The sequence below is a fragment of the Hyperolius riggenbachi genome, chromosome 11 (assembly GCF_040937935.1).
Source record: "Hyperolius riggenbachi isolate aHypRig1 chromosome 11, aHypRig1.pri, whole genome shotgun sequence".
Taxonomy (NCBI): Eukaryota; Metazoa; Chordata; class Amphibia; order Anura; family Hyperoliidae; genus Hyperolius; species Hyperolius riggenbachi.
Genome location: NC_090656.1, coordinates 16,552,734 through 16,576,884, shown reverse-complemented (window position 1 = coordinate 16,576,884; position 24,151 = coordinate 16,552,734). Strand labels below are relative to the sequence as shown.

At 49.0% G+C, this 24,151-nt stretch overlaps 1 protein-coding gene across 1 annotated transcript in view; it reads right to left on the bottom strand.

Annotated features, from left to right (window-relative positions):
- Positions 1–21,050, bottom strand: part of ZNRF1 (zinc and ring finger 1) — a 71,604-nt gene extending 50,554 nt beyond the window's left edge. Inside the window, exon 1 of the mRNA XM_068259500.1 lies at positions 20,649–21,050. Coding sequence (XP_068115601.1) covers positions 20,649–21,045 — 397 coding nt within the window. The 5' untranslated portion in view covers positions 21,046–21,050. The remainder of the gene's footprint in view (positions 1–20,648) is intronic.
- Between the last annotated feature and the right edge of the window lie 3,101 nt (positions 21,051–24,151).

Genomic DNA, 24,151 nt, shown 5'->3' with positions numbered 1-24,151 from the left:
TTTTAAAAAAAAGCATTTAAAAATCTGCTAGCGTTTTGCGGCTCTGCTTGCGGTTTTTGGTGTGCACCAGGCCTCACACACTGAAAGCTGAAAAGCAGAGCTCACACATTCCCTGCTCTCAGTAACTCCGTATCATCTACTGATAAAAGCTGATAATTGTGAGAAGCATAGCTCAGACTATTGGACCTGCTATCAGTAATCACTACTAAAGATTGCAGCGTTCTTTACAAGGTAAAACTTCTTCTAAACTATTAAATCAACTTTAAAGGCTGAATTTATTGTTCCATAATATAACCTTTCATGGAAACTGTAATGCAGTTTACAGGAACATGCAATATTATGATTAACTTCCTGTTTGGCAGCCATATTTTTTTTTTTTATAAAACTGCTTTTTTTTGGGCCAGGATCTTGGTGGGGAGCAGCGAAAATGTGACAGAGGGACAGGAGATGAAAACCTACAGGCTGGTAGGTTTTTTATATGAGGTTTTTAGGTTACAGATTCTCTTTAACGTTGCACTGTGAACGTCCCATAGCTTATTGCAGTGCGGTGAGCTGCATTATAAGAGTTTATATCCGCAGCTCCGCACGTCCCACTGTGAACCTAGCCTAAAAGGTTATTATGCTTTGCTTTATTTTAGAGCAGAGAGGAAGTAGAGTGCAGATCCACTCTAATGGTGCGCTGGGCGGACGTTCAGCAACAATAGTGCATGTGTACGTGCTGTCGGCGGACTGATCAGGCTGAGGCGGATCGTTCAGAAACAACCTCATCAGTCTGCCTGACAGACTGTACAGACGCACTACTGTCGCTGGAACACCTGCCCAGCGGGAGGGTCTGACGGACCGGTCGTTGCCGGCGGGTAGTGCGTGTGTACGCACCTTTAGGGCCGTTCAAACCTAAAAATCGCTAACCACTAGCGATTTTGCGGGTAGCGGTTTCCGCTGGTGATTTTTTTCATGATTTAACTCATGAAAAAAAAGTAAAATTTGCATTTGTTACAATCGCAATGAGCGATTCTATATATGCTAATGGTGAGCGCTTCAAAATCGCTAGAAAAATGCTGCATTTAACACGTTTGCAAATTAGCGATAATTGCGGATCGCCCGTGATTATCGCAAATCGCTTAAGTGTGAACACTGCCACAGGCTAAAATAGCACTAGCGTTTTTCAAAAAACGCTAGCGCTTTAGCGATTAGCATGAATTGCACGATTCCCGCTTAGGTGTAAATGAGCCCTAAGTAAGATCTAACGCCTGCAAATAAGGGCTATTGCAATCGCTGCCGCTTAGTCATTTGTGAAGCAATTTTTCAGAGCGATTTTTGGATGAGCATTTGTTTTTTGCTTATTCATTCAAGCTGAATCGCTCCCAAAAAAAAAAAAAAAATAAAATAAAAATGCTACAAGCAACAAGTTTGCGATTTTAGAAAAAAAGGACAACGCTGCTGTGGGAACACCCTCTCAGGGTTTCAGTAGCTAAGCGATTTTCAAAGTGCTGGCAATCTAAAAAGCTCTTGGTGTGCACCAGCCCCAAGTTCAGGGGATACACTTCGGAGACAGCTTGATCGAAACTTTTCAAGCCTCACCTAGAGCAACAATAGACTCTGCCTGGGAGAATTTGATTATCTCAGCACAGCAAGAAGCATAGAAACGCCTTCTGGCAGGTCAACCGAAGCGAGAGGGACATGGGCAGCATGGTGGGCGTAGTGGTTAGTGCTCTTGCCTTATAGTGCTGGGTAGGGCTGCACGATTTTAGGGAAAAATCGAAATTGCGATTTTTCTCTCAGAAATTGCAATTTCGATTTTTCCCCGATTTTTTTTTCAAATGCTGGGGGGGGGGGGGGGGGGGGGGGGGGGGGGGGGGAAGAGGTTGGTCCGCACTGCCCGGTCCTGTCCGCAATACTTTGCTTCTGGCCCCGCTGTGCGCGGATTGGCCAGAAGCAGTGAATATGTAGTGAAGCGTTAATGAGCGGGGGGCGGATCCACTAGAGCGAGCGGCCAGGCACATCATACAGCATTACCTATCACTGGCTAGCGATGGAATGACGGCAGTGGTAGGCGGAGCTGTACAGAGCATACAGCTCCGCCTACCGCTGCCGTCATTCCATGCGTAGCAGTGATTGGTAATGCTGTATGTGCCCGCCGCTCGCTGGAGTGGATCCGCCCCCCCGCTCATTAACTCTCATACATATTCACTGCTTCTGGCCAATCCGCGCACAGCGGGGCCAGAAGCAAAGTATTAAACAAAAGACCGAAAAAACCGATGGTACTGACGATCAGCAGATCGTCTTGCCACGAACCGCGGTTTTCGGTTTTAAACCGAAAAACCGTGCAGCCCTAGTGCTGGGCCCCTGGTTCAAACCCCTATCAGGGCACTATTTGCATGTTCTCCCCATGTCTGTATGGGTATCCTCCGGGCAATCCAGTTTCCTCCCACATCCCATAAACATACTGATAAGTTAATTGGCTTCCCCCTAAATTGGCCCTACACGATACCTACATGGACATATGACTTTGGTAGGGTTTAGATTGTGAGCTCCTCTGAGGGACAGTTAGTGACAAGACATATTCTGTACAGCACTGCAGAAGAGGCCGGCTCTAAATACTAATAAAAAATATGGCTGCCATGTTTATTTTCCATTTAAATATAATACCAGTTGCCTGGCAGTCCTGCTGATTTTTCTGTCACCAGCAGAAGTGTTTGAATCACACAACTGCCGTGAATAATCCGGTCAGTAACATCTGATCTGCATGCTTGTTCAGGGTCTATGGCTAAAAGCATTAGGGGTAAAGGATCAGCAGGGCGGCCAGGCAATGTGCATTGTTTAAAAGAAAATGAATAGGTCACATCGGAGCAGACTGTGCTACAGGCCTCCATATGTCTCTCACCTCAGGTTCCCTTTTAAAAGGCGTCCTTGATGCACTGATGGGAAAGAGAAAGGCTAAATACTGGCGATTACGCTACCCCTGCTAGGCTCTGGTGTGAGTAATTGTCAATGAGATGCCAATTCTGAGTTGATGCAAATTGTATGCAGCTTGGAAATTGACAAATAAAATGCAGTGACTTCTGCTTGTGGCAAGCTGCACACAATTTGCACCAACTCTGAATCACTAGCATCTCTCTGGCCAGCTGCACTTTGTCGTACAAAGCTCGAAAAACCCTCCTCACTGTCCTCCTGTCCACAGAACAGAGCAATCCCACTCTGCACAGGATACAGCAGCAGCAGACTAAATTAAATATAACCACACACACACACACACACACACACACACACACACACACCACACACAACCACATAACGAGGACCCTCCAGTACAGGCATCTGACTGTCACCCAAAGCAATCACAGATGATGAAGAGTCTGCTGCCTGCGTGAGGATTTACTGCACGGTGCTGACACGCTCGCTTGCTGCATTCGCCACGCCGCACTCTACGTTTTGCTAAAAACACATCATGCACTCATCTGCCATCTATTAACCGATTCCTTCTTACAACGCTGTCCACAGGAAAGAAAATAAAAGGCGGAGCAATGGTTTACAACACATCGGAACAGACTGTGCTACGCCACTAACGGAATTTACACAAATTCCTATCAGGGCTGTGGGAAAAAAAAAAATTCATCCGACTTCAACTGACTCCTCAGTTTATGAAACCACCGACTTCAACTCTAGGTACCCAAAATGGCTCTGACTCCTTAGTCTAATACTTACCAGGGCTGTGGATTTGGTACAAAAATCATCTGACTCCAACTCTGACTCCTCAGTTTATGAAACAGACTCCAGGTACCCAAAATTGCGATTTGCTCTGAATTCACAGCCCTGGTTCCTACTAAGTGCACGACAACCCGCTGATATGACCTGTATTTCCAGAGGGCTAAGTGACCCAGCTCATTTACCTACTACGCATGCAAGTCGCACAAACAGTTGTGCGATCTGCCTGTTATCAGTCGCGTGTCTAGTCGTTTGGCACGCGTACACTTCCCCCCGACTGTCCACCCAACAGACCAAGTTTGGACAATAGTTGGGCAGAAAAGTTACAAGCCTTAACTAAAGGCCCATACACACGTCGAATTTTTCCCGGACGGGTCGTCTGAACGTCCCGCCGTTTCAGCAGTCCGCACGCCAAATCGGGCGTGTGTACAGTCCGTCGGTTCGGGTGATAAGACAGTCGGTCGGGAAAATCCGACATGTGTATGGGCCTTAAAGAGACTCCGTAACAAAAATTGCATCCTGTTTTTATCATCCTACAAGTTCCAAAAGCTATTCTAATGTGTTCTGGCTTACTGCAGCACTTTCTGCTATCACAAGTCTCTGTAATAAATCAATTGTATCTTTCCCTGTCAGACTTGTCGGCCAGTGTCTGGAAGGTTGCCAAGTTCTTCAGTTTCTGTGATGAATCTCCCCCCTCCAGGCCTCTCTCTGCACACTGCCTGTGTATTATTTAGATTAGGGCAGCTTCTCTCTTCTCTCTTATCTTTTACAAGCTGGATAAATCCTCCTCTGAGCTGGCTGGGCTTTCACATACTGAGGAATTACATACAGGCACAGCTGTCTGCACTCTGCAGGAAGAAACAGCCTGACACTTCAGTGGAAGATAGCTGCAGGGGGAAAGAAACACACAAATGATCTCTTGAGATTAAAAAGGAAGGATGTATACAGCCTGCTTGTGTATGGATGTATTTTCTATGTGTGGACATACTGTACATCAACCTACTTCCTGTTTTGCGTGGCCATTTTGTTTGTTTACAAACAAACTTTTTAAAACTGTTTTTAACCACTTTTAATGTGGCGAGGAGCTGCGAAATTGTGACAGAGGGTAATAGGAGATGTCCCCTAACGCACTGGTATGTTTACTTTTGTGCGATTTTAACAATACAGATTCTCTTTAACATAAAACACTATTTACAAAACAACAAGTGCAGAGTAAACAAATGCAACACAAATGCACATCATACAAACAATCCAGCTCTCTCCTTATTCAGCTGTAGTCATAATGCAATAATCCGGCTTCACAACACTCACCCATACTTTAGGGCCCTTTTCCACTAGAGCGATTGTGATTGCTGAATCGCAAATCGCTAGTGATTTTTAAATCGCTAGAGTTGTTACTTTATCATAGAATCACGAGAAGTATTTTCCACTACAGTGATTCGATTTTGGAAATCGCTAATCGCAAATCGCAATCGCTTGCTGGAGCGATTTTTACAATGATAATGCAATGCAAATGAAATCACAAATCGCAATCACATAACAGAATTAATGAAAAATCGCAATCGCTGGCGTTTGTGATTTGTGATTGCGATTGCTAGTGGAAAAGGGCCCTGAGGGAGGGTTCACACTTGATTTTTGGGGCACAAAGCTTCTATTCACTAAGCATGACCACATTCAGTAACGCAGAAAACAGCTGATTTTACTGGACATTCTGTGAAATGTCAATTCACTAAGGCTGTTACCATTTGGAAAACTGAAATTACTGACTTGTGAGGTAAATACCGCATTTTTCTCCTTGCAAGGCACACTTTTTCACCCCCAAAAGTGCCTTTTAAAAACAGAAGGAAACTTGCAATAATTCAGCTATAAGCAGTGTTCTCCCCAGAAATTTTTTCCAGCCAGTTGGCATGAAAAAGTAGTCGGGTGGGTGACAGGAAAATACAGGGCTGGTGCCTCTCTGCTTACTGCATAGGAGGAGGCGAGCCGATGACAGCCGGGTGTTCACCAAAATTAGCCTGGTTGAGCACCCGGCTAAAAGAGCCTGCGGAGAACACTGTATAAGTGAACATTTGTGGTTACCCACAATGAACCACTAGTGAATATGCAAATTATCTCTAATTCAGGAAAATAAGACACTGTGCTCTCAGCCTAAAAAGGTTTCCACCAGGGCAGTGGAGCGGGTACAATAACCATCTGACCGATTCGGTGCTTTCATAAACTGAGAAGTCAGACTCCAGGTACCCAAAATTGCTCTGACTTAAGGTGGCCACACACGATACAATAAAATGATCCGATTTTACAGCAATTCGATAAATATGATCGGATCTCCCGAAAAAATTGAAAGTTTTTTTTTCATTCGACTGAAAAATCTGATCAGATTTCCAGTTTTCTTCAATTTTTATCGATCCGGAATGCCAGATATTTTTCTTCAATCTTTTTAAAGATTGTATGGTGTGTGTTAGATTGTCAATTTATTAACATACACACCCTAGCAATTTTGTCAGAGTTTCCAATCATTTTTTATCATAATTGGGGAAAAATTGAACATAGGTGTGTGGTACATTGGTCAGATTTTTGAAATGTTACAATCAGTTAGAAAAATGTTTTGCAATTCTTAAATTGAACAGATATTTAAAAAAAAAAATTGTATGGTGTGTGGCCACCTTTAGTCCAATACTAAGGCCTTGTTCACATTAGACAACACAGATGGCGTTCTTGCTGATCGCACACCATATAGTGTGAAGGAGGCCTTACTAGGACTGGACTGTGGAGTCGGTACAAAAATCATCTGACACCTCAGTTTATGAAGCCACCAACTCCCAACTCCAGGTACCCAAAATTGCTTTGACTCCACAGCCCTGGTTTTCGCAGTATTGTTCTATATATAGCGTCCAAGCAAGCTGAGCTCCCTAGGAGAGGAAGGCCAATTCCCCTGAGCAGGTTTGGTTGCATTGTACAGGGGTGTCTATCCTCCCACCCACCAGGTACGGCTACGAAGCAGATCACAGCGGGCAGCAGCCACCTGCTGGACATTACATGTGGTGATTTTCTACCATGCAATAACTGCGCATTGACAGCCGCTGACCAGGGATGATCAATTAGTTGCAAATACTTCTGAAATTATGTAAATGTATGCAGCTTTTTCAAACTGCAAACATTTGCATACAAATTTACATGAATTTGCATAAACTCAGAAGATTTGCATCTCTGATCATCCCTACCGCGTTTATAAAATGCTGCCATTTGGTTGCATTACACAGCCAGATAGTGCTTGTTCCATGATACACAGACACCGGAGCCACGCAGTTCAGCCGCCCATATCAATGTGGCCTGCAGAGCCGGAGCATCCACAAGGCAACCTAGGTAGGCGCTTGGGGCTTGGAGAGAGACCAGGGGCCTGGGTGACTCTAGCCCAGGGGTAGGGAACCTATGGCTCGGGAGACAGATGCGGCTCTTTTGATGGCTAAATCTGACTCACATACAAATTCAGTAGGGGCTGATTCACTAAGCTACACGGCTCAAGCAGCGCAACTTAGTGTTGCATCGCAAGTAACATTTTCACTGCTGTAGCATGCACTACTAACTTACTCACGCTACCCCAAAACTAACGGCTGCTCCAATTGTCCCGCTCTGGGCCCTGTCAGGTCCAGTGACTTTGTAGGACGAGATCCCCGCACTTTGATTGGCCCAATAGGCTGCCTGTCACTTGACAGGCAGCCTATTGGGCTAAAGTGCGGGGATGTCGTCCTACAAAGTGAATCAACCCCCAAGTCAGCTAGCTAATTGTACAAGCTGTTAAAGGGACACTTAAGTCAAAAAAAAAAAAAAAAAAAAAGTTTTACTCACCTGGGCTTCCAATAGCCCCCTGCAGCTGTCCGGTGCCCTCGCCGTCTCCCTCGGATCCTCCTGGCCCCGCCGGCAGCCACTTCCTGTTTTGGTGACAGGAGCTGACAGGCTGGGGACGCGAGTGATTCTTCGCGTTCCCAGACACATTAGCACCCTCTATGCTGCTATATGGTATATGATATATGCTATAGCAGCTTAGATGACGCTATTGTGGCCAGGAACGCGAAGAATCACTCGCGTCCCCAGCCTGTCAGCTCCTGTCACCGAAACAGGAAGTGGCTGCCCGCGGGGCAAGGAGGATCAGAGGGAGACGGCGAGGGCACCGGACAGCTGCAGGGGGCTATTGGAGGCCCCAGGTGAGTAAAACTCATTTTTTTGGTTTGACTTAAGTGTCCCTTTAAGGGGCCCATACACTGGTCGATTTCAGCCATCGAACGATTTTATAGAATCGATCAGAAATCGATACTTTCAAATCTATTGATTTCGATGGATTTGATCTGACAGGATGGAAGATCTAGGTCTATCTGCTGCTGCCAGCAGATCGATGTCCCACAGGGTTGCATTGGATCTAATGGTCCTATAATGCATTTAGATAGATTTCCAATAGATTTCAGAAATCTGTTCCTAGTATGTGGCACACATCAGATGCCTGTCAGATTCAACCCGACAGGCATCTGACAGAAATCGGATGGTCGCATCTGCTGCAAATCTATAAGTGTATGGCCACCTTTATTCGGCATTCCTCCTGTCTGGCTCTCGGGGAAATTGCTGATGTTGCTGAAACCCAAGAGAAGCTGAAGACGTGTCTGACACTTCCACTGCCCGGCGGATAAACTGTATATTCATCACCATGGCAACAGGGACGTGAGCCCTCTGCTGCGCATGGGCACTGTCCCAGTTTTAAACATTGTATGGCTCTCATGGAATTACATTTTGAAATGGAGTTTATGGCTCTCAACCAAAAAGGTTCCTGACCCCTGGTCTAGCCCAGGCATAGGCAAACTTAGCCCTCCAGCTGTTGAGAAACTACAAGTCCCACAATGCATTGCAGGAGTCTGACAGCCACATTCATGACGTATACAGGCAAATGCATTGTGGGATTTGTAGTTCCTTAACAGCTGAAGGGCCAAGTTTGCCCATGCCTGGTCTAGCCCCTACCAAAACTATCCAATAAAAGCCAGGTAGGCATTTCAGGGAGCCAAAAGCTGCTGTGTTTCTATGGCCCCATTCCACCTCAATCCAGCTCTGTGCCTGTAGCCCAACAGCATCAGAAGCCCTAAAAGGAAATACACATTTATTGTTCCTCGCAAGCACCAAACCCGCCTGGAGGGGCAGAAGGTTGAGAATCCAGCCGCTACAGAAGTTATCAGACACGCAGGTTCTAAGTACACAGCTGCACACTGCATGCGTCTGGCCAACATGTCAGCAGGAGGTACATGTGGAGCAAAGTTTATGGAAACAGCCCCCGGCCAAGGTCAGCAGTTATAATTAGCCGGAAGGCACCTGTTCATGAACACCAGACCTCACCCCGTCCCCTCCATCGGCCACACGGCTCTGAATGTCAACGTAACCTTTCCCATCACTCAAACAGCATGCGGTGTACAGTGCAAGAGGTGCAGTGTACATGGGGAGTGTGCTGTGGTTACAAGGGCTATCCAACCTGTTTCCACACAACACACCACACAGGAGCAGGACAAAAGACCTACACAGCAGAGAAGCATATAGGCAGGGCAAGCTTTAGAGCAGGTATAGAAAAACTAAAGAGGAACTATATAGTCTAAAATTCCCCCTCTGCTTCAAACAAATTTGCTTAAAGGACTTACGAGGCCAAATATCGAAATTTTGGTCATTACCTGTTTGATATTAGAATCCATAGGGGATTTCCTCTGCTCCCTCTGTCCCATTCCGCCTCCAATGCATTTTTTACATAGCGCCCAGGCTGCGACCCGACCCCACAGCACGGGTCGTCTCGTATGCCACAATCAAGATGGCCGCCGCCAAGATCCGCGCCTGCGCAGTACGCATGGCGGAGAGTGCGGCTGCGCAGCTCTCCGCCCTCGCCCAGCCGCGTACTCGATGTCAGCGTCCTAGCGTGGCAGCGGGCGCGCTCATGGCAAGGGCGGAGAGCTGCGCAGCCGCACTCTCCGCCATGCGTACTGCGCAGGCGCGGATCTTGGCGGCGGCCATCTTGATCGTGGCATATGAGACGACCCGTGCTGTGGGGTCGGGTCGCAGCCTGGGGGCTATGTAAAAAATGCATTGGAGGCGGAATGAGACAGAGGGAGCAGAGGAAATCACCTATGGATTCTAATATCAAACAGGTAATGACCAAATTTTCGATATTTGGCCTCGTAAGTCTTTTAAAAAAAAAAACAAACAAACAAACAAACAACTTCTCTAAAGGGCTCAAACCCACAAGAGCGGTTTTGTGAAGGTTTAGGGAGTGGTTCAAAACGCTAGCGATTTCCATAAACGCTCAGCTAATGTTAGTGGATGGGCCAAATTCCACTGGAGCGATTGCGATTACCAAACATGCAGCATTTTTAGAGTTTCTGCAATGTAAAGTATATAAACGCTGGCGTAATCGCTTGTCAAATCCTACACAGCGCGATTTTGCTAGCGTTTTACATTACTGAACACTGTAAAAAATTAAAATTGAAAGGACCAATCAGAATTAAAAACTCTAATCGCTACACAATCGCTGGCAAAAAGCGGACACTTTAAAAACCAGGGCTGTGGAGTTGGTACAAAAATCCACCGACTCCGAAGTTTAGGATTCCACCGACTCATCTAATTTGCATATTACAATCTTGTTGATTGAAAGTATAGAACATGAAATTCGTCTCTTAACTGCCAACGCTTAGGAATTTTACAAGGCAACTGAAGTGAAAAGGATATGTAGACTACTATATTTATTCCCTTTAGTCTAAAACTAGTCCTTGGTAAGAGTACTTGTAAAAGGTACAAACCGGAACAAAGAACATCTATCAGGCCCTAGGCAATGTAACTGTGGGTACATGTAAGAGTGATGTGCAGGTACTCTGCAGGAGAATGAGGGGATTCTTCCTCTATTACACATTCTTTATGCACAATCTGAACATGGATCAGGCCCTAGGCAATGTGACTGTGGGTACATGTAAGATTGATGTGCCGGTACGCTGCAGGAGAATGAGGGTATCCTTCCTGCATTACACATTCTTCATGTACAATCTGAACAAGGTTTATGGGTGACAGACAACACCTCTCTGTTCAATGTGCACAACATTCTCAGTGGATTCCCTGCAGCTCTGTGGGGAGTGCATATGTAGAGTATAGTACTACTGTGTAACAAAGTAACCTGAGAGATGAAATTAAAGTTTTATACATACCCGGGGCTTCCTCCAGCCCCCTTCAGGCTAATCAGCCCCTCGCTGTCCTCCATCGGCCACCTGGATCTTCTGCTATGAATCCAGGTACTTGAGCCAGTCTGGCGTAGTGCGCATGCACACACTCCGCCTCCGGGAGCGTACTACACCTGCGCAGCACTATTGCAGAAAGCTCCTGGCTGTAGGAGCGGCACGCGGCCGGACTGCGCTGACTGGCTGAATTACCGGGACTCATAGCAGAAGATCCGGGTGGTGGAGGACAGCAAGGGACTGATTAACCTGAAGGGGGCTGGAGGAAGCCCCAGGTATGTATAAAACTTTTCTTTTCATCCGTCTCAGGTGCCCCTTTTAGTCAATCCAAATTTTAACAACATATCAAATTTTTTGATTTCATGAGCAGAGACTGTGCATACATTTGCATAAATCAGCATCAACGCAAATTCTTTCAGCTCATTGACCATCTCTATTAGTGACACGGCTACACATCAGGCTTTATTCTTACAGCATAGATGTTATTTAGTATATAAAAAAACACACCTGATTAGAAATACTAAACAAAAGTGTACCCTATTGGAAATGTAGAATAAAATTTAACTTTTATTAAGATTGCATTAAAACATTAACATATTTTCTTATTTGCTAGCTAATAGGTAAACTGTGAATAAAACGGACTGGAGGAAACAAAGTTTTGGGTCACTGGACCATCCTCCTAGTTCACGCTATAAATACTGTGGACCCTACACCAAACTCGACATGTTTCATTTCCTAAATTGGAAACTTCGTCAGGAGTGCCAATATCCCAGTGGTAGAGTGATAAAGTGCTATACACAACAATTATAATATACAGTCACATATTTACAAAAGTTTAGCAAAGTAGCAGAGTAACGGCCACCTAAACCGGGGACTGCTTTATTGAAGCAGCAAAAGTAACTCATTTTGATTGGTTTATTTCATTGTTGTGGACTAAGCACAGCTATTACTGTATATATAATTTATGATGACTATTATCTGAGAAATAGAACATTTTAACATTTTCTATTTTAATTACAGTTTAAACTCATTAGGAGTTGGTGCATTTTTCCCCGACTCCACAGCCCTGTTAAAAACGCTACCAAAATCGCCAGCAATCGCTCAAATAGCTTACAAACCGCTCATTAAAAACGCTAGCGATTGCGATTAGCGTTTTGTAGTGGGTTCCAGGCCCAAGTCCTGGAACCCGCTAGGAGCAGTTTTCTGTGCGCTTTGGGATTTGAGACGCTCTTGCTAGTGTAATGCTATGGGTGTGATCCCACTAGAGCAGGGGTGTCAAACTCCGGCCTGCAGGCCCAATCTGGCCATCGGAGCCCTCAAATATGACCCTCAAGGGGTTTTCTCCACCCTAGAACACCAGGGAAGCCATATGGGGAGATGGGCGAAATAATGAAACACTATGGAACTGTATAGGGAAAAGTAGGGACCACTAAACATCAGGAAACTGTAAAGGAGCTCAAGGGGGACAATTAGGCCCCTGGGAACTTTATAAGAGAAGAAGGTGGCCAATAGACTGAGGTTGGCCCGCGACTAAGTCCCAGTGTACAATTTCAGCCCACGTTGTATTTAAGTTTGACACCCCATTATTTGATAAAAAAAAAAAAAAAAAAGTTCCTGAAAGAGTTAATAGGGTTTATTACTGGGAGGGGCTTATCAGTTACATTGCTGCATGCTATTGCTGGGATAGGCAGGGTCTCCCTGTGTGATTCAGAATGCTAGAGCTGTTGGAAAGGAAGGGGGGGGGGGGTGTTAGTTAATACATCCTCTCTGAGGTCACTGGAAGTTCCCCATGATAGAACACAGCTCCAGGACAGATGACATCATACGGGATGGTCAGACAGTTCTGTAGAAAGTTTCCTGAAAATGAAACTCGCTCATACCGGTATAAAGCATGCTTCACATACTCAGAAAATCCCACTCTGACCCCAGGGGGCTGCTGGGAATTTATAACAGTGAGAAACAGCTTTCACAATGGATGACCCACAGTATTGCTCTTCCTGTCGGGTGGGGTGGGGGGGGGGGGGGAAGAGAGAGAGAGAGAGGAGAGAGAGAGAGAGAGAGAGAGAGAGAGAAGAGAGAGAGAGAGGAGAGGAGAGAGAGAGAGAGAGAGAGAGAGAGAGGACATGCAAGTGTGGCAATTTGGGGGGTGCGCTGCGCACACACGGCCCAGGCGCAGAGTGCTGCCAGCCACAGGAGCGAGACTGGGCACACAGCTGCACTTCTGCTTCTACCGATACCAGGAGAAGGCGGGGGAAGATGTGGCTGCGATCGATGCAGAGTGGCTGGAAGAAGCCCCAGGTAAGTATAAATCTTTTGTATTTACTCGTCTCTAGTACACTTTAAGATCAGCTCGTCCAGTAACGCCGCAGGGCACCGCTCAGGCCGATTTGGACTTTTTTTTTTTTTTCAAACACACAGCTGGCACTTTGCTAGCTGCGTGTTTGTTCCGTTCGCCGCCAGCTACCCGCCGCGCAAAAGGCCCCCCCCCCCCGCAGACCCCTTGTGCAGCTTGGCCAATCACCGCCAGGCTGCGCTATGGTGTGGATCAGGACTCCCCTGACTATGACGTCATGGCGATCGTCGCCATGGTGACGGGGAAGCCCATTCAGGAAATCCCGTTCAGAACGGGATTTCCTGTTGGGAATATGCCCGGCGGCGATCGGAGGGGCTGGTCGGACGCCACACGGAGGGGGGAATCATGTAGCTAGCGCTAGCTAGCTGCATGGTTAAAAAAAAAATTAGGTGAAAAAAACGAAAATAATCAGAACGCCAGGCCGGTTAAATTCACAACAGAATCCAACTTGCAATCATACCTAACCAGTTATGATCATATCATGATAAAAGAAATCCACCAAGGAGAACAAGATTTCCTTAAAGGATACCTGAGGCAAGGGACAGAAGTGCAGCGTAACTTACCTGGAGCATCTTCCTGACCCCTGCAGTCTAGCAAGCCCCTCGAGTCTGAAGCCATTTAATTTACCTCTTTATTGCCCAGTTATCATCAGCATTAAGATCAAAGCTGTTTCGCGGCATCCCTGTGGCAGAACGAGGTATTTATCCCCCAAAATCCAGGGGCAAAATTCCATGACTTTCCAGAGCGCAGGATTTTGCTGCCCGGTGAGGCAGAGCTTTGCGCTGTAGCTCTGCCTCCAATCCATCTCCGCCTCTCCCCGCCCCTCTCAGTGAAAGACAGAGGGGCGAGGTGAGGCGGGAGATTGACTGGAGCGTAGAGGCAGAGCTACTGCACAAAGCTCTGCCTCTCCCAGGAAGAAAAATCCTGCGATCGCAGGGGATAAATACTTAATTCTGCCGCGGGGTTGCAGCGAATCAGCTTTGATATTGATGCTTTAAAATAACCTGAGCAATAAAAAAAAAAGCGGCAAATTAAATGGCTTCAGACTAAGTCCTTGCAGAGTATGCGTGCGCAGCATACACCCGGCTATGGGGGCGCAATTGAAGTGGCATGCAGCTGGGAACACACTGTGCGCGACTTGTGGATCTTTGGAGTGGGCAACGGCACACTGGAATGGTTCGTAACCACAGCGAAGGACCAGATAAGACTGTAGGGGGCTGGAAGCATCCCCATGCAAGTTATACAGCACATCTGTCCCTCTCCTCAGCTATCTTTTAAGGAAACAATCGATCATGTGATCGTTCAGGATTGATTGGGCCCATCAGCCCCTCTGTTTTCGTACAATACAAACTGAATCATCTGATCGAAAGTACAAACGTTCACTAAAAACTGTACCGTGACTGGACACTTGAACAGAGCACTCACTAAAGGTCATATATGCTCTCGTGGCCGCGCTTCTGATGGCGCAAGAATGTAAGCGGCAACCGTACTGCGCATGTGTGGGTACAGTTCACGTAAAATAAACACTACCGTGGCTGCTGTTTACAATTAGGAAGAGTTAAAAATTTAGCCTTTAAAACTGAAAATAGGCTTTTCCTGTGAGACAGAGATAGATACTAGTAGCGCTACACTTACAATTTAAAGTTTATTTTCAGTTCAGGGTTGCTTTGAGGATAAAAAAAAAAATCTGAACAAGGCCTTATTCTACACAGAAATAAAAGTAGTTAACCCCCCCCCCCCCCCATACTTATACAGAGAATGGAAAGGGTGACTGTCAAAATGACAGGAAGTTCAGTTGACCCAGAAAAGGGCACTGTTAGCAGAATGAGTTCGTTATCACACAAAACGACAGTTGTGTTGCTCAGGAAGTAGATTAGCACTGCTACATGTGCACTGGGCCACATGCGCCAACACCAAACCACAGCAGCAAGAACACGTGTGCTGTTCTCACCACAAACAAGCCGTTCAGCTACCGCTGCAACTTCCTGTGTGGGGTTAGCAAGATTACTAGTGTGTCCACGAGGAGGGAGTTATAACGAGGTTTCTAGATACAGATCAAGAGCTTTCAGAACTGGGCTATGCAAGGATACGGAATACAGGTAGTCAACGACTTATGAACGCCTGACTTACAAACGGCATGGATTCTGTGGGAAACAACTTACTTTTGAAAAAATAGATTTAAAAAAAAAAAATCTAAGAAAAAGGGATTTTTAAACTTGTATAAGCAGGTACATGGGGACAGAGGTGACACAAAGGTGGACACTGGAGGTAAAGGAGGTACAGAGGACAGAGATAGCAGTTTTCCAACTTAAAAGGAAACATCCAAGTGAAAAAAAAAAAAAAAACCTTATTTGGGGCTTCCTCCAGCCCCTGGCAGCCATCCTGTGCCCTCGCCGCAGCTGAAGTGGCTCCTGGTGTCCTCCGCTGCAGAAGCCGACCTCGCCAGGTCGGCTCCTTGTGCGCTCCATGGCGCGGGCCAAGTGGTCCAGCTGACGTCATCAGAACTAGTGCACCTGCGCAGTACAGACCTGATGATGTCAGCCGGACCACGTGACCTGCGCCGTGGAGCGCACAGGAAGCCGACCAGGAAGCCGAGCTGGCAAGGTCAGCTTCTGCAGCGGAGGACACCGGGAGCCACTTGAGCTGCGGCGAGGGCACAGGACGTCAGCCAGGGGCTGGAGGAAGCCCCAGGTAAGTGGATTTTGTTTTCTTTGCGTGCTTGGATCTTCCCTTTAAAGAGAACCCGAGGTGGGTTTGAAGAATATTATCTGCATACAGAGGCTGGATCTGCCTATACAGCCCAGCCTCTGTTGCTATCCCAAACCCCCCTAAGGTCCCCCTGCACTCTGCAATCCCTCATAAATCTCAGCCACGCTGCTGACAAACAGCTTGTCAGAGCTGGCTGTGTTTATCTCTATAGTGTCAGTCTGCTGCTCTTCCCGCCTCCTGCAGAACTCCAGTCCCCGCCTGCATCCTTTCCCTCCCTGCTGATTGGAGGGAAGGGACGGGGGCAGGGACCGGAGCTATGCAGGAGGCGGGGGAGCAGCTGAGACTGACACTACAGATGTAAACACAGCCTCACAGCACGGCTGTGATTTATGAGGGATTGCAGAGTGCAGGGGGACCTTAGTGGGGTTTGGGATAGCAACAGAGGCTGGGCTATATAGGCAGATCCAGCCTCTGTATGCAGATAACATTCTTTAACCACCCTGGCGTTCTGATTAAATCGCCAGGGTGGCTGCGGGAGGGTTTTTTTTAAATAAAAAAAAAACTATTTCATGCAGCCAACTGAAAGTTGGCTGCATGAAAGCCCACTAGAGGGCGCTCCGGAGGCGATCTTCCGATCGCCTCCGGCGCCCAGAATAAACAAGGAAGGCCGCAATGAGCGGCCTTCCTTGTTTTGCTTATATCGTCGCCATAGCGACGAGCGGAGTGACGTCATCGACGTCAGCCGACGTCCTGACGTCAGCCGCCTCCGATCCAGCCCTTAGCGCTGGCCGGAACTTTTTGTTCCGGCTGCGCAGGGCTCAGGCGGCTAGGGGGGCCCTCTTTCGCCGCTGCTCGCGGCGAATCGCCGCAGAGCGGCGGCGATCAGGCAGCACACGCGGCTGGCAAAGTGCCGGCTGCGTGTGCTGCTTTTTATTTCATTAAAATCGGCCCAGCAGGGCCTGAGCGGCAGCCGCTGGCGGTGTTGGACGAGCTGAGCTCGTCCAGACCGCTCAGCTGGTTAAACACACCCCGGGTTCTCTTTAAGAAGAGATTCAGGTTCAGAACGAAACTACAGTCCCCATCTCGTTTGTGAATCGGAGACTACCTGCACATTCCGATGCGGAATATATTGAAATATATTGTAATTACAAATGTGCGTGTCATGCGCGGGGGGGGGGGGGGTTCTTCGGGGCAGGGGAATTGAAAGTTATGCGAAAAAAATATGTTATGACCTTTGGATCTATCAAACACTATTCTGAGTAGAGGCTGGTTAAACGTGACAGGAAGCAAACCTGACACCGACAGGTAAAACGGATTTGTCTGCTGTCCTAGCTGTACTGTGTATTGCCTAATTAGCTACGTTTCAGGGACCCATTCATAAAAGCAGACAAAGTGAAGCCATGTGCCTGTTTATCAACAAAAGTGGAGTATAAATGAGTCAGTTGGGGTCTGTAGGGATGAGATTCCCAACTCCACAGATTTCCCATCAGAAATCGGCTTTCCGCGGAAGAAACTGGTATGCGTAAATCTGTGGAATACAGCATTACCAAGGCTCTGAAACTTTAAGAATTTTACAGCGGAAATCAGATTACCACAGAAATCTAAAACTAGATCTACACGTCACGATTCTACTTATCGCTGATGCGGCTCGATTGATAAGATCCGACAGGTCCGATCTCGCCGCCGCTCGATTCCCCGCGAGCGGACCATAGCGGGGAATTGAGCGGAAGATATGCGGCGCCGGCGGGGACGAGCGGGTATCGAATCCAACGCACGCGGCGGGGACGCAGAAGAGGCGATCTGGCGGCTAATCGAGCCGCCGGATTAGCCGCCTGATCGCTCCGTGTAGATCTAGCTTAAAGGTGGCGATACACTGATAGATTTACAGCAGATTCGACCATCAGATTTCTGGCAGATATCTGTCAAGTCGAATCTAACAGGAATCTGATGTGTGCCACACACTAGGAACAGATTTCCAATAGATTTCAAAATGAAATTTATTGGAAATCGATCTAAATGCATTTTTGGACCTTTAGATCCAATGCAACTCTATGGGCCGTGGATCTGCTGCCAGCAGGAGATCGACCTAGATCTTCCATCCTGTCAGATCAAAATCTGCTGCAAACCGATTGGCAATCGATCAATTTGATCGCATCGATCAAAGGCTGAAATCAACCAACTAATCAGAAGACTCAGAAGTATTAGGCCAATCAGAGAATGTAGAAGTTTACCCCAGTTGCCAGATAACTGCGTACACCAGCAAAAACGGACAAAAAAAAAAGTTAAACATTCTGCGGAAATCAAAAAATTCAATTTCAGCAGAATGCCCCAGAAAGATCCGTCAAATTCAAAATGGGCATTCCCAACGATCCCTAGCAGTCTGTTCGGTGAAAGAACTGGCAGCCGAAAGCAGAAGGGGTGGGGGGGTGAATGCGGAAGTGCTGTAAGGGTAGACATAGGGATGGGATAGAGCAGGAGCCAACATGGTACATAGAAATAAGGCTTGGAACCCACTAGCAGAACATTTATAAGCAGTTGTGATTTTAAAATCTTTTGCTAAAGTAATACTATGGGTGTGATCCCACTTGAAGAATGTGATTAGCAATACATTAGCAAGAGCTTTTCAAATCACAAGCGCTTGAAAAAACACTGCTAGTGGGTCCCAGGCCTAACTGAATTTACCAGAATTTCACTGGAATTTATGTGGCAATCGGGAAAGACTCTAGCAGCAAGGATGCAGCGTGCGCAAGTATAGGGGGTGGAGGCACAGTAGAGATAGCTATATGATGGGGATGTAGCCTTATGCTGGGCATACACAAGGAGTTCCTTATCAATCGAGCCGCTGATGGCTCGATTGATAATATCCGACAGGTCCGATGACCTGCCGGATAGATTCCCCGCGGGCAGACAATAGCGGGGAAATCGAGCGGCTGATAAGGAGCGCCGGCCGTGGATCGATCCGTGCGGACGAGCGGGGACGCGTCGGGAGTTCATCGGCCGCCGGATCGACCCGTGTATGCCCAGCATAATACACCTACATATAATAGAGGTTGTGGGTGATTAAGCAGACCACATCTGCAAGGTAAGGTATTGGCGTACAGCAGAAGTACAGGGGTGGGGAACAAAGTACAGAGATATAGGGCAAGGATGCAACCCTATACAGGAACACGTACATAGACTACCAGTACACATATATAATAGGTTGAAAGTCAAAGTAGGTGGTGATCAGGCAGAGCCCCAGGTGTAGGGGCTGCAGAGTGGGAACACTATACAGATGGGTCTGTAGACCAATGTAGACAGATTTACATTACCAGTACATATAAATTATACAGGGGTAGGCAAGTGATGAGGCAGAGGCAGGAGTACAGGTGAGTATAGGGGTGGCAATACATTACAGATAGATGGTGTGGGGGAGGGGGGGCAGATCTATGTAAGCAGATTATATACATTACCAGTACAGTACATATACAGGTGTAGGTAGTGATGATGCAGGGGCAATAGGACAGGTAAGTATAGGGGTGGAAATAATGTACAGATATGGGGGAGGGAGGCAATCTTACGTAGACTGATTATATGCATTATCTGCAAGGAATTTGTATGTTCTCCCTGTGTCTGTATGGGTTTCCTCCACGCACTCAGTTTCCTCCCACATTCCAAAAACATACAGTGGTGGGGGCCAGCAGGACAGGTGAGCACAGTCAGTGGTGGGGCCAGCAGGACAGGTGAGCACAGTCAGTGGTGGGGCCAGCAGGACAGGTGAGCACAGTCAGTGGTGGGGCCAGCAGGACAGGTGAGCACAGTCAGTGGTGGGGCCAGCAGGACAGGTGAGCACAGTCAGTGGTGGGGCCAGCAGGACAGGTGAGCACAGTCAGTGGTGGGGCCAGCAGGACAGGTGAGCACAGTCAGTGGTGGGGCCAGCAGGACAGGTGAGCACAGTCAGTGGTGGGGCCAGCAGGACAGGTGAGCACAGTCAGTGGTGGGGCCAGCAGGACAGGTGAGCACAGTCAGTGGTGGGGCCAGCAGGACAGGTGAGCACAGTCAGTGGTGGGGCCAGCAGGACAGGTGAGCACAGTCAGTGGTGGGGCCAGCAGGACAGGTGAGCACAGTCAGTGGTGGGGCCAGCAGGACAGGTGAGCACAGTCAGTGGTGGGGCCAGCAGGACAGGTGAGCACAGTCAGTGGTGGGGCAGCAGGACAGGTGAGCAGTCAGTGGTGGGGCCAGCAGGACAGGTGAGCACAGTCAGTGGTGGGGCCAGCAGGACAGGTGAGCATAGTCAGTGGTGGGGCAGCAGGACAGGTGAGTACAGTTAGTGGTGGGGCAGCAGGACAGGTGAGTACAGTCAGTGGTGGGGCAGCAGGACAGGTGAGTACAGTCAGTGGTGGGGCAGCAGGACAGGTGAGTACAGTCAGTGGTGGGGCAGCAGGACAGGTGAGTACAGTCAGTGGTGGGGCAGCAGGACAGGTGAGTACAGTCAGTGGTGGGGCAGCAGGACAGGTGAGTACAGTCAGTGGTGGGGCAGCAGGACAGGTGAGTACAGGGGTGGTAACACAGTACAGACAGACAGGTGGGGGTGGGGGGGATGCAGGCAGATAATACACATTAGCAGTACAGCACATATACAGTCTCCGGGCAGCACTCACCGGTGTGGGCGGCGATCAGGCGGGGCCCCAGCTGCAGGGGGTGCGGATATCCCCTCTCCTCCCCCGCGGAGCTGCCCCCTCGCTCAGGCTCGGGCCGGTAGAGGGGGCCCCCGGCCGGGTGGTGCTCCAGGCCGGATACGGAGGAGACGGAGCGGCTGCGGAGCCCCATAGCGCTGTAATGTGAGGCCGGAGGGACGGCCGAGTCATCAGAGGAGACTCCGGGGAACGGAGCCCGGGAGCGGCTGCTCTGCTTCCCCCCCATCACTCTGCGCCCATCCCGGGGGCCGCGCTCCGGCCTCTCCCCGCCCTGCACTGTATGTCCGCGGAGCTGTGCGGCCTCCTCACCGCTACTGCCGCTTCTACCCGGGCTGCAACAATGGGGCGCGTCACTGCGCATGCGCGGCTCCTCTACAGCGGCCTGACCCCGCCCCCTCCTGTAACCCCTTCACTGCCTCTTCCCTCTGTGTGTAACCCCTTCACTGCCTCCTCCCTCTGTGTGTAACCCCTTCACTGCCCCGCCCCTCTGTGTGTGTAACCCCTTCACTGCCTCACCCCTCTGTGTGTGTAACCCCTTCACTGCCTCGCCCCTCTGTGTGTGTGTGTAACCCTTTCACTGCCCCGTCCCTCTCTGTGTGTGTAACCCCTTCACTGCCCCGCCCCTCTGTGTGTGTAACCCCTTCACTGCCCCTCCCCTCTGTGTGTGTAACCCCTTCACTGCCTCACCCCTCTGTGTGTAACCCCTTTACTGCCTCACCCTTCTGTGTGTGTAACCCCTTCACTGCCTCACCCCTCTGTGTGTGTAACCCCTTCACTGCCTCGCCCCTCTGTGTGTGTGTGTAACCCTTTCACTGCCCCGTCCCTCTCTGTGTGTGTAACCCCTTCACTGCCCCGCCCCACTGTGTGTGTAACCCCTTCACTGCCCCTCCCCTCTGTGTGTGTAACCCCTTCACTGCCTCACCCCTCTGTGTGTAACCCCTTCACTGCCTCACCCTTCTGTGTGTGTAACCCCTTCACTGCCTCCTCCCTCTGTGTGTGTAACCCCTTCACTGCCCCGCCCCTCTGTGTGTGTAACCCCTTCACTGCCTCACCCCTCTGTGTGTGTAACCCCTTCACTGCCTCGCCCCTCTGTGTGTGTGTGTGTAACCCTTTCACTGCCCCGTCCCTCTCTTTGTGTGTAACCCCTTCACTGCCCCGCCCCTCTGCGTGTGTAACCCCTTCACTGCCCCGCCCTCTGTGTGTGTGTAACCCCTTCACTGCCCCTTCACTGCCTCCTCCCTCTGTGTGTGTAACCCCTTCACTGCCTCACCCCTCTGTGTGTGTAACCCCTTCACTGCCTCACCCCTCTGTGTGTGTGTGTAACCCCTTCACTGCCTCACCCCTCTGTGTGTGTGCGTGTAACCCCTTCACTGCCTCCTCCCTCTGTGTGTGTAACCCCTTCACTGCCCCGCCCCTCTGTGTGTGTAACCCCTTCACTGCGTCCTCCCTCTGTGTGTAACCCCTTCACTGCCTCACCCCTCTGTGTGTGTAACCCCTTCACTGCCTCACCCCTCTGTGTGTGTGTGTAACCCCTTCACTGCCTCACCCCTCTGTGTGTGTGCGTGTAACCCCTTCACTGCCTCCTCCCTCTGTGTGTGTAACCCCTTCACTGCCCCGCCCCTCTGTGTGTGTAACCCCTTCACTGCGTCCTCCCTCTGTGTGTAACCCCTTCACTGCCTCACCCCTCTGTGTGTAACCCCTTCACTGCCTCACCCCTCTGTGTGTGTGTGTAACCCCTTCACTGCCTCCTCCCTCTGTGTGTGTAACCCCTTCACTGCCTCACCCCTGTGTGTGTAACCCCTTCACTGCCTCCTCCCTCTGTGTGTAACCCCTTCACTGCCTCACTCCTCTGTGTGTGTAACCCCTTCACTGCCTTACCCCTCTGTGTGTGTAACCCCTTCACTGCCTCACCCCTCTGTGTGTGTAACCCCTTCGCAGGCGCAGTAGCAGCTTTTCGATGGGTTCCAGTGGAAATAAGCCAAGCCCAATCGGGTCTGCTCAACTGCGCAGGCGTGAGGACCCAATCAGGGTCATCAAAATTCTTAAAATACTTTGATGTCTCTCTGCTAGCAGAGGATTTACTGTGTGAACTGAAAGCAGGAGTCCTGTTATAGTCTCACACTGCCCTCTAGTGACAAGTGGCCATAAACACACATTACAGCAGTGAGAGAGGGTGAGATAGCCATGCCCATTCCAGCTTACAATCTAAAGGGAGCACAAGGATGACAGCTTGCTCAGCCATGTTACATGATATTACAGGCACTTTATTAGACATGGCTCGAACCTCCGATTTTCGGTTCGCGAACCTCGAACGCGAACTTCCGTAAAAGTTCAGTTCGCGCAAACTTTCGCGAACCGCAATAGACTTCAATAGGGATGCGAACTTTGAAAACTAGAAACATTTATGCTGGCCACAAAAGTGATGGAAAAGATGTTTCAAGGGGTCTAACATCTGAGTTTTTGCACGGGTGAGTGGGATAGACGCCAAAAGTCCCGGGGAAAAATCTGGATTTGATGCAAAGCAGCGTTTTAAGGACAGAAATCACATTGCATGCTAAATTGGATGCCTAAAGAGTGTACTGCTTCACCCTCTCGCCCCCCCCGCCCCCCCCCCCCCCCCCCCCGCCCCGAGACACTCATATAGCCGGCGGTCATTGCTTCATTTTGATACACAAACCCCTTCACCACGGCAAGGTAACAATCACGAAGGGGAATTGACACATGTACATGCCTTTTGTTTTGTTGTTGCAGCTGCAGTGCAGCAAGAAAATTAGGCAGGCATGTGCACGCACCAGAAAAATTATTATAATTCAGGAATCCGCCAGGAGTCCTGGACCCGGTTGGTGGTGGCGGAGAAGGCAGTCAAGCGGCCTGCAGGCAGAGATGCTGTGTGGGGACCGACTTAGTCTTGGGGCAGGCAGCCAGTCACACGGCGTGCAGGCAGAAATGCTGTGTGTGGGGACTGACTTAGTCTTCGGGCAGGCAGTAGCCCTCCAGGATCCATGCCTCATTCATTTTGATAAAGGTGAGGTACTGAACACTTTTGTGACTTAGGCGACTTCTCTTCTCAGTGACAATGCCTCCAGCTGCGCTGAAGGTCCTTTCTGACAGGACGCTTGAGGCAGGGCAAGACAGAAGTTGGATGGCAAATTGTGACAGCTCTGGCCACAGGTCAAGCCTGCGCACCCAGTAGTCCAAGGGTTCACGGCTGCACACAGTGTCTACATCCACACTTAAGGCCAGGTAGTCGGCCACCTGCCAGTGCCAGTCGAGGTGTTGGTGGAGGGTGGATCCGGAAGGGCTAAGGTGAGGCGTTGGACTAAAGAATGTCCGCATGTCCGACATCACCACGAGATTGCTAGAGCGTCCTGTCCTTGCCTGCGTGGACATGGGAGAAGGATTACTGGCAGTGGTACCTTTATTGCGTTGTGCTGTGACATCACCCTTAAATGCACTGTAAAGCATAG